General features: G+C 39.5%; 1 protein-coding gene across 4 annotated transcripts in view; it reads left to right on the top strand.

Moving 5' to 3' along the window:
• Positions 1–1,759: 1,759 nt before the first annotated feature.
• fam13a (family with sequence similarity 13 member A) overlaps positions 1,760–11,372 on the top strand; it is a 53,573-nt gene continuing 43,960 nt past the window's right edge. For 3 of the 4 annotated variants that reach the window (XM_069666135.1, XM_069666133.1, XM_069666134.1), the window contains exon 1: positions 9,974–10,058. Coding sequence is in view for 1 of the 4 variants with exons in the window: in XM_069666136.1 (XP_069522237.1) it covers positions 1,904–1,930; positions 7,298–7,493; positions 9,849–10,058 (433 nt within the window). In the remaining 3 variants the exon portion in view is untranslated. Of the gene's footprint in view, positions 1,931–7,297; positions 7,494–9,848; positions 10,059–11,372 lie in introns of those variants that run through there. The other variant, XM_069666136.1, reaches the window with a different exon arrangement.

Raw genomic sequence — 11,372 nt, 5'->3', positions numbered from 1 at the left:
CTGTTTTTCTCTGCTGCTAAAGACCAAGTCAATGTGGGTTCACTTTTTACTCATAAATATACATATTTAAAGTCATTTATAAGTCATAGATTTTTACAGTATACAAGTTAGAGAAACAGAAAATAAAGAAAAAAAGTCAACAAATGGAGCAATAAGTTTGATGTTTAAAGTTGTAATCTTGAAGATCTGTTTTGTTCTCTTTAGCGTCACCTATAGCAATAAACAGTAATTGCAGGAGCACACTTTCCAGATATCCAGACCAGGTCTTTACTGGTCCAAAAAGTTGTGCCTGACCGCAAAGAGACCTGGAAATGTACGACCTGGAACCGAAAAGGATCCGTCTATTATTTAAATGCCAGACCCGACCCTGGCTGGGCGACACAGACCCGATCAGCACCGACTTCACAGCTGATTGCTATTAACAAGTTACCCTTAGTCAGTTGTCAAAACAAAACTTTTTGTCCTACCTAATGTGACGTAGCCTCCTCCCCTGTGCCTGGCCGTGAATATAATCCATCCTCCTTGCCAAGAAAGTTCATAAAACACATCCAGGTTTTCTGTTATCCATGCCGTGTTGATAAAAACACCAATGCTAATCCACTAGTCATTTCAGATTAAAAGTCCACTTGCTGTCGGATGACAACATTGCCCTTTTGTTGCATCTAGCATAATAAAGATAACTTTGAGTATTGGTACTGGTGAACAATAACGATTACTCTTTGCCACGGCTGCTAACATTAGCATTTCTAGTTTGCTATCATCCGTGTTGTCCGAGTCTGACCTGTGATCTGACCCTTCACCTCCTGAGTATAAAGCAGCTGGAGCACTCGCTCGGCCAGATCATAGGTGCCACCTTGTGGCCAAAGCGGCACTTTGCTTGGACTTTCTCTTTCATCATGACCAGCGCTTTTTCATCACGGCCGGATCCACTCGGGTATTACACATAATGTTGAACAGACCTGGAATCCGGGGTTATGGAACGAGTCCTGACCCGGAACCAGTTGCCCTTATAAAATGAGGCAGACCAACCACTGCTGGGTGATGGGCGACACTAACTGGGCGCCGCTTGTGATTTTTTTTGCGAAAGTCGCACCAGACACCCAGTCTTAACAGACATTTATTTACAAGAGAATCTTCGAGATTATCACTTTAACGTATTTAACTGAAACTATAAACTTTATGTTTACATATTCTATGCTACTCTCCTGCTGGTACTCTGAAGTTTACATGTTGATTTTTTTATGAGTTTAAATTATAGAAATTAATTTAATTATAATAAAGTTACAATCATACAGTTTTGTATATTACAGATAAAGTTTGATGTTGCAAATTGTATGAAAAACAAGACTGAGAATTCATTGTCCAAGTGATAAATAAATAAATATTGCAGTTTCCTTTTTCTATGTGTGCTAATTTAGTGCTACTAGAGTTTCTCTTCAGTTCCTACTGCTAGCAACTCCCTCCCCTTTTCTCCCCAGCTTGCAGGCAGACGAATCCTGCAGGCATAGATTTAAAGTTTTGGGTTTTAACCCTTTAATCACATGACCAGGCCCCTCAGCCAATGGGAGGGCTCGGCTCAGATTTCAGCCTAGGAGGAGAGAGGGGAGAAGAGAGGGAGGAAGAGAAAGAGACAAGCACTAATCTGTGCTCATGGTGTGGACAGCATACAGGCTGCCAGTACTGACAGAACTTCTTTAAACTCTCTCCCGGCGTGGATTATCTGCGTGGTGTTTCTTTCGGAGTACTTGGATGGCACTTTTTAAAGTGAAAGGGATTCCCACCGCTGGGAAAAGTCCCAGAGTTTGTCCTGGAACAGAGTGAGGAAGAAAGGAAGAGGGAGGATAGCAGCAGTTTTTCCTCTCATCTTTGCCTCCGCAGGCGTTTCTTCTTCTTCTGTGGAAGAATGGGGGCAGGAGCTCTGACCATCTGTGTGAGTAGAAGCTACAAAGCCGGAGCCGGCTCAAAAAGACTTCCCATTCAACCTGTGATTAAGAGCTAAAGAATGCATAAAGGGACTGTGCTGTTCAGTGTCAGTCTGCACACTCTTTTGTGATGCTGTTTGTGTGAGTTGAATGTTCTGCTAGTTACAAGTAGCTTTCTTAAAACTTCAAGAAGGGACAAATGTCTTTTTCCTGCAGTTAGACCAAGCGTTCCCCTCCCTAGATTAAACTTTGCTCACTGAATACATGACTACCGGCTTCTAGATGTAGACTTTCACTTGCAGCAAAACAGAGAAAGCAGATTCCCTGCCAGTCAGAGCTGCTTTAAGTCTGCCATCCTTGTATGACAGCATAACAGCACAAGAGAAAAAAGGGATACATACACATGGTTTCCTGTCCATACCTGTAACTTTTTCCTACGAGTGACTCAGTGCCTGGATGAGGTCACTTTTCACAAAACTTCCTTAATGGAAAGGGGTCTTTTACAGTCCAGTTTTGGTGTACTTTTCAAAGCACATGTCTGTAGAAGTAGTTTCCTTGTCTTGAGCAGCTGCTGCTTGCAGTTACTGTGGTGCATTTGCTACCAGTTGCTTCCATGGCCACCCACATAGAGGCAGAGGCAAGGGGAGGGAGAAGGGAGGGGGGCTGGGAAAGCAGGGGCACATGCTTGGGCTTGCTATTCTGCTTATAAGAAAGTGAGAAAGACACCGGAAGATAGCCTTGCCTGTTTACAGTTTATTTGTGTCTTATGTCTTGTTTACCCACTTTAAGAGTACAGAACAGTATCTTGAGCTGGCTCTTTTAAAAAGCCTCCTTCTCAAGAGGAGAAAGGAGACAGTCATTAGCTTCCAGAGTCTCTCAATAGTCAATGACAATAGCATTCTTTTGTCACTGTCAGAAGTTGAAGTGTGAAAATATTTTACAGATGGGGGAGGGGTGGAGGGGATGGGGATTATTAGGCTAATCACTGCAGACTGTCCCTTTAAACAATAGGGGCAAATGGGTACCATCAGGAAGTGCTTCCCTTTACTCTTGGCTGCTTTGGTTCACACAGGCTCTATAGCTGTTTGTATGTGAAAGCTCAACTTAACAAAAACCTTGATATTGACTTGTAAACACTTGGGAGGGGGGTTCTCTGTTGTAAGGGTTCACACAGAGGGAGGAGGTCTGTGTTTTTATATGCACAGTTTATAGTTACTTTTACAGCGACTTAAGTCCCTTTCCCACTGGTCAAAAAACACCCGCTAACACCCAGCTTTTTTGATTAGTGGGAAAGGTTACAATTGGTATTCAGACCCAGGTCAAATGACCACCCGAGTTTGATAAATAGACTGAATGAGTAATAGATACAATAAAGACCTAACCACCGTAACATCTTAACAGTTTACTAACCCTGTCTCCGGTGCGTTTGTGACGCCAGACGGTGACACAGCAGAAAAGAGAACGAAAGGAGTATACTTCACTGGTAATGGGAAAAGAGATGATTAGCATTTATTAGCGGATCTTCCCAGGTCTGAAAAACCCACCCCAAAGCACTAATTTCAGTGGGAAAAGGGTGACAAAAGTGACAAAAGCACAAGTATGTGTTTGCAAGGGAACCTGCTAACAACTATGTCAAACACTAGCGTGTCAGCTCAGCGTTGGTGTAAAGGTGGGAACACAGATTACACGTGTCCTCTCACATTTAAATTCTTGTTTTCTCAGTTGAAATTAACACATTCACAAGAAGTAATTTGGAGCATTAACATCTTGCAATATGAGTGAAGTAAAATAAATCTGAACAGATCATGCTTGCACCATATGCGATGTTAAATTCACTCTAGGAGTCATGTATCTAAACTGTAGGGTTAAGGGCTTTTTAGGGACCTTGTGGTTTACTTTGCCTTATCCCATTAATTTGCCATCCCAAAATAAAAAAAACTATCCCATAAGTTGTTCTTACTTAGAATAAATCTTTGCTATAGATGTTGCTGTTTTCTACTTATTCTGCATATGGCAGTGAAATGTATTACCTTTCTTGTTTGAATTGTTTTTTTCCTCAGACGCTGCTGATCACATTTTGGTCTAATTTGGGGTTTGTTGACATCATTCTCAGAAAATCGCATTTAAATACAGTTTGGATACAGTATTGATTATCTATCTGAAAGGGCCTTAAATGTAAAACAAAGACAACTAGGTTTTTAGGTGTGTGTGTGTGTGTGTGTGTGTCCATGATAGTAAAGACAGATTTAGGGGACATCTGCTCAGTAATGCCTCTCACAGTCAGACCTAGCTCAGACCGGCTTAGCTCTCTAACACCTGCATGAGTAGTAGTACCATTGGAGCCCATTGCTCCATTAACTCTGCTGTGACCTATTAACATTATTTTCAACAACAGACCTGCAATTACACCTGCCCAACATGCTATACAACTGTATAATCTTAAGTCATTCAAGTTGTGCTTTCAATCTTCTGCATCAGACCAAAAAAGTAGATCCACAGATTTAAGGATTATCTTTCCTTTGTCATTAAGTTAACAAATTTGCGAAGAATTATTAACTGTTTGTGCTTGACATGCTTTCTTATTTACAATAATTTCTAACATCTGCCCATATCTGAAGTTCTAACCAGCCATAATAAAACACAGTATCAATACTTTTCAGGCAGCAATCCAAGCATGAATCAATACCAACATTTAGATGTACTTAAATACCATTTTGCTCTCATAAGAAAGCTGCAAGTGGCATAAAAGGAGTGGATGACATCATCACCTGTTCAAGCTCCTCAAAAGCATGTTGCTTTAACACAGCCAGAGCATATGCCAGGGTAAAGATCTCGCCTCCTTAGCCATCCCAGCACCATCTGTGTGGTGGGCTTTAATCAGCTGATCTGAGTGTGGCACATGCCTGCACCCATTCTGTCTTCAACAGTTGACCAAGAAGGGAATGAATGCAGTGGCTTTTCCTTTTACCTTCCCAACACTATAAACCCAGTGAGTCACTGTGAACCTCATCGTAGCCAAATCACAGCCAGGGGCCTCTCATTTCAGTGTGTGGGTCAGCTCACTCGTTTGAAGCAGTGAACTCTGGAACCATAACAATTTGTCACATGGTGTAGTTGTAGCTATGGTGACCAGATAAAAACTTGCTATGAAAAGCAGGAAGTCTTTCCCTCCTCACTCTGAGTCTGAATCCTGCTTATGGTTTCTGTGTCCTACCTTTTTTTTTTTCACCTTGTACTGCCTACAGGACAGAAAGCATTATGCAGACAAATCAGTAATCAGCTCTGTATTATATTGGCTCAGTACAGGGAGACTCCTGTGTTTACACTCAGAGAAGGACAATCAGAGTGTGTGATGTACAGTCTGTGTATCAGAGATAGACACAGCATGTGGCACTGTTTGCCTTGACAAGGTAACAGATAAGACATACTGACCAGCTGGTGAATTAGGCACAAAATATATGCTTAGGTTTGTCCACTGAGGAGAGTGGGTTCAGTAGGGCAGTCAGAGCTAACAGAGGTGGAGGGTAACTGAGTACATTTACTAAACTACTACACTTAAAAGGATTGTTTGCCGGTTTTAAACAATACCTCTATCAGAGTTTGGTGTAGTGTGAAAAACAGCTGTAGTTCTTCTGGCTTCGAGTGCGATCATCAAACCTAGTTTTAGTTTAGATTTTTTGTTTCCATCTTCACTTCTACTGGAACAAGAACTAGCGACAATACTACACTAAGAACAGCAAAAAATTGCATGGTGAGAATGAGGATACATTCCACAGTGTTTTGGCTGACTCAGTTACTCACTCATATTTATTTAAGTCACGATTACAGCCAAAGAAATGAGGCGGAACAAGGCCTAGGAAACGGATATGGCTGTTTGCCCACAATGCATTGTGGTACACGTAGGCACTGCTGGCATGACTCCGGAAACAGGGGAACTCAGCGTTCTCTGTCAGTGAAGCACACACTGAGGATTGCTTCAATTGACTAAACTGACCATTAACAATGATTAGACATGCACATCATTAATTAAAGTATAATATAAAGATACCTGTTCTTTACTTCTGTATTCACATTTTAAATTGTAGTTACTTTTTTGTATTATGTTTTTGACAAATAGAATTCTATAATTAGCCTAGTTATTTCATTTGGATCTTTCTTAACTGCTCAACAGGACATTACATGTTACCATAACATGCATTGAAATGCTATTTACGCAATGATGCATCCATAACATCGAATTAAGTAATAATAATAAGATAGTCAAGTAATTTGTAACAATCCCAGGAAGCACATATGCATAATGATTGAACAGTCCAACTGCAATATGCTGTACATACCTTCACGCTTTTACCATAAGATGTAAGCAAAAGTGTTTGTACATTTTCTTAAAGCTACATTTTCTTTAAGTATTTAAAGCTGCTGTGAGGAACTTTCAGTCTATGTTGATTTTGGCGCCCCCTGTGGACAAAGCTGTACCTCTTATCTCTTTGCTGATTTTGTGGTGGTGGTTTTAATAAAAAAATCTCCTCCTGCTTTCTTTAACAGTCATATGTATCACTCACTTTAAATGTCTGCCCTGGAAAATGTAAACAAAGGCAGTTAACTGCTTCGTCTGACACCTACCCCCCCACCAGTGGTTTCAGGAATTAAAAATAACTGTATAGAAATAATCAATCTTGTCGCTGATTGTCTCGTTTGCTTTCGTAGGTCATATAGTGTAATCAGAATTAATTTCAGTCTTTTTCATAAGCAGCAAAAAACTCCTCACAGGAGCTGTAAGTAGAGCACATACATACATATGTATTTCACTGAGATTAAAAGAAGCATCTGTTTGAAAAGCCAGCTCTTGGATGTTTTACTCTCAGTTCATACATTAGCTTCATTGAGTACTGTGTTTGTTCAAAAAGTTTTCCAGTAAAATCTTATTATTTGCAAATCTTTAATATCCAAATGTAGGCATTTGGACTGATAATCCTTCCAGCTTTTGGCACACTATCCATTCCAATTACTATGCATGTTTGTCACCTGAGCATATACGTGTGTCTAGATAAGTGCAGGCATATGTGTCACCTTTAACCAATGGTGTTGCGTGGTAACTTGATCTTTGTCGTAGCAACACATACACGACCAGCCCTCCCCTTCCTCCTAGCTCTCAGCACACACTGTCCTCTAAGTTAATGGCTGCAGGAAGTGTGCATTCATGAACTCACCACCATCACCATCACCACACTCACCTTTTAGTCTGTGGAGCAGAATGGGTCTCCCTCCTCCAGGACCGGTGTCTCTCCGGTGTCTAGCCTGATGCCGGCTCCACGCTGCTCTCTGTGCCCGTGGTGTCGGTAGCTGACTGCTGCTCTCTGCTCCTCTCCCTGCAGCATAACAAGACAGCGGTGCAGGTTAAAGAAGACATGAAGAAGATGGTCCAGATACCTATACTGCGACCCCGGACAATGACAGCCAAGCACACCAAGATGTTTGGAGCGTCACTGTCTGAGCTGAAGGAGAAGGGCATGGTGGAAGACGGTGTGCCCCTGGTGTTGAGGAAGATGGTGGAGTATCTCCGCAAGCATGGTGAGAAATAACACAACGGGATACAACAGAGCAAACTTGTGATGCTTGATTATTTAAGATGAAGTCATATTTTAATTTTAAATGAGTGGGCATATAAGTGTCCCATTCTGAATTGTATTTTCTCTCAGTAAGGTTTCTTTTATTTAAAGAAATAATATCAACTAGTGACAAAATAGTTTCCTACAAAAAGTGCTATTGTGAACATGAAGAAACAGTTTCAAATGGACAAAAATTATATCATACAATGCAGACTGATGTTCACATTGTTAGGATAAATTTTTTTTTTTTTAAATGGCAAAAAAATGATGGAGAAAAAAGACACAGTAGGAGGCATTCCATAAAAAAAAGAAAGTATTATCACCTAAGAATGAGTTAAAGAATGAGAAAAATCAATATACTTACCACATCCTAGGGAATTAATGTCATCTATGTGTCTCTCACACCAGATGATCATAACAACTTTACCAAATATCTATACTGACTCCACCTTCACTATGATAAACTATACAAGCCCTTGCTGACTTCAGTGGCACCAGAAAAAGCCGAGAATACATTTTAAAGTAATCAACAAAAAAAAGTCAAGTACACATAATTTGTGTCTCCAAAAAGCCTCAACTTAAAAAACACTAATGTGGGTCCTGGTAATATTGACACACGGTACTTTACCATTTTATGTAGTTCTGCCATTTGACCACTAGATGTCAGTGCAAGGAAATGGAACTTTACCATGACTCCTGAATCAGAAAACTACAGGCCTATATGGTATGATGAAGTGTTACATTACATTACAATTAGTTTTATACGGGTGACTGCTCACAACCTCATTGGTATTTCAACGCTCGTGGGTAAAATGTTGGCAATTCCAAAAACATTAAATAACAAGTTACCTTCCGAGGCCTCTACGCAAATGCAATTGAGGTTAAAAATTTTAAAAAGTAATTTTTTTAGAGAATGTACCTGCTGCTCTCGATATCCCACACAAACGGACGGTCGCCTGTTTTCTTACGGACTATTTCTTCATCAGAAAGTAGTTCCAAAAGACTGCTCACGATGGCGGCGGATTGTTGGGTGATTATCCAGGAGTTACTTTTTTAAACTAATGGTCTTATTTTAAACGTGGGAAAATGAAACCAAATCTAAAATAGATTTATTTGTCACATTACTAGAGCAAAGTGATACATGATTAATTGACCTTTTATATATGTAGACTACGAAAATATAATTCGTGAGTAGCCATGGAGACCTACAATTAAATCGGCAAGGCCAGTGGCGCAGTAAGAAAATTAGCCTACTAACGTTAGCTAACTGAAATGTATACATTTCAAACGTTCCACCGCAGTCCTGATAGTTACACTGCGATGTTCAGTATGTCTTCACATATCCAACGTCTCTTCGTCCAGTACAACTTATTCAAGAAAGGTAACGTGGGTTAAAGCCTTAGTAAGCTGACATGCCCTCTGTTTAACGTTCACCGTCTTTTTTTCCAACACTGTTTACTATGACATTAATCTATTGTTAGCGAAAAGCACGTACTAAGCTGCTAAACGTTTGTGGCTCATGTTTACTTGTCATTAAACATGAAAATGTCACCTTAGCTTGACAGGGTCCACACCATAGACTGTATACAGTCATAGGTCCAGACACTTTTATCCGTTTACTTTATTTGATGACAGAAACAGACGGTAACAAGTTAAAAACTCATCAGCAAGTGATTATTGAAAGCGAATTAGTGCCTGAAAGTCCTTCCAAATTCCCTAGGTTCACAAGTAAGGTGTTTTTATTACAATCCACAATTGAAAAAGTATACTTAAGAAGACATTAAAAGATGATATATTAACAACAATTAAAATCCAATTTTATTTGGGATTCATCGAATGAAAACCATTTGCCTGCTTCTGTAAGTAACTATTGTAATATTGTTTTTCTATGAGGCACTTGTCTCTTCTGCATTAACCCATACACTTTTCACTTATATTTGAGTTGTTTTTTGTATTTCTCTAATTTATACTACATTTTTGGAGTTGGCACTATAATTTCCTTTGGGACTATTAAAGTTCTATGTTATCTTGTGTTATTTATTTCAACAGATGAAAATGTCAACATAATCTGCAATTATATTTTGTTATACTTTACAATTATTGTCTACAAGTAGAAACTGGCCCGATGATGGCTAGAGAAAACGTTTGTGCTACATTAAAGATCCAGGGGGATTTAGAAAACAAAATTATCAATAATATGAATATTAAATGTGCCTACTAGGCTCTGAACTTGAGTAATTAATATGCTGGTTCTTAATGATATTAATTCAAGTAACTGAATATGACAATTCTCAATGCTTTTCTGATTATCCTCCAGCAATGCATCAGGAGGGTCTGTTCAGAGTGAATGGGAATGTGCGTGCTGTGGAGACCCTGAAACAGCGGCTGGAGAGGGGAGAAGATGTGGACCTTTTCTCTGAGTCTGATTCTTGCACGGTGGCCAGCTTGCTCAAACGGTACCTCAGGGATCTGCCAGAGGGTCTGGTTGACTCCACAGTCCAACAGGCACTGATAAATCACTACCAAGGTAACAGATAGTAGTTTCTGTTTGTAACAACACCAACTGCTGTGCTTATTTGTCTCCTACAATTATCCTTCCAGCTTAAGTAGATCACATTTTATATTTTTCCAATCATCATGTGAGACCTGTCATCACCCCAAATCCAGGATATGACACTGATACCCTCACATGCATAGTGAATATTTAGGTCATGACCCTGATAGGATGATAGGCAAAGCTATCTTTAGGTGCTGAAATGTAGTTTTGGCACTGCAGTCATCTGTGCCAGGCAGTGCATAAAAAGGCACTGCTGAGTAAAGTGTATGTGTGGGAGAGAGAGAGAAAGAGTCTATGACTGGAAAAGTGATGGACCTCATATTTCGGGCTAGAATCCCGGAGGTCATAAAAGGTAATTTAAGTGATTTGGCAGCAGAAGTGTCTCTCTCTGCTCCCCTCCTAGCTGATTTTAATCTGTTTAATGGGAGGAAAGTGTATATCATTTTTGCCCTCACAGACCTCATAAACATGAGCTGGTTTTTCAGGGCCTTTGGCCACATTCTGAGTTTGTTACAAGAATAAGCAATACCTACTGACTGAAACGATTTTGGTGTACTTAAGGAAATTGGTGCAGCCTCCTTGTCAATATTTGGCAAATTTCAAAACATCAAAGGTGTCTGATGAAAGGATGGATGGGCAGATTAAGGTGCAGATTGATAGCACTATGACAGATCATTTACAATATTGAAATACACATAGATTCACCACTTTATTATTGGAAGGTGTCATCCATCATTATTTAACATTGGTTACACATCACTAAAGGTTGGTAAGACGTCACATTAGTATGACTTCCTGTATACCAAAACATTTAAAAGCTTTTTTTTTATATTTACTTAAAGATATTTTTGTTTGGATACTGGTCATGTAGTCAATTGATAAATCAATTAAACAGAAAAAAATCTTTTTCATTACCTAATTTAATGTTGTAAATTCTACATTCAGTGCTTTTTTAGATAGTAAATTGAATACCTGTAAGGGTTCAGTGTTGTTTTTTCTTAGTTTTTAAATTTGAAACCCTAAATGATTTATCAGTTAACTAAATAAATCATTTACAGACTAATTGAAGAATGAAAATAGGCCTTCTTTAGTGTGTTTGTATCCTTAAAGAACATAACTGACATTCCCAAAAGTTATGACATGTTTGGTGTCTTGACTGTGACCTTTACAAAACATCTTGTTGCTGCCTTTAAGTAACAGAGTAAGACCACTTGGTTTAGTCTGTGAAAAAAAAGGCAGGCAGACAACAGGAGAGCTCAAGCAGAAGGATTCAATCGTCTTGTC

This window comes from Semicossyphus pulcher, unplaced genomic scaffold (genome assembly GCF_022749685.1).
Source record: "Semicossyphus pulcher isolate SPU_LCO1_2020_fin unplaced genomic scaffold, fSemPul1.0.p SCAF_17, whole genome shotgun sequence".
NCBI lineage: Eukaryota > Metazoa > Chordata > Actinopteri > Labriformes > Labridae > Semicossyphus > Semicossyphus pulcher.
The sequence above is the reverse complement of the archived record's forward strand: the minus strand, read 5'-3'. Positions and strand labels throughout refer to the sequence as shown.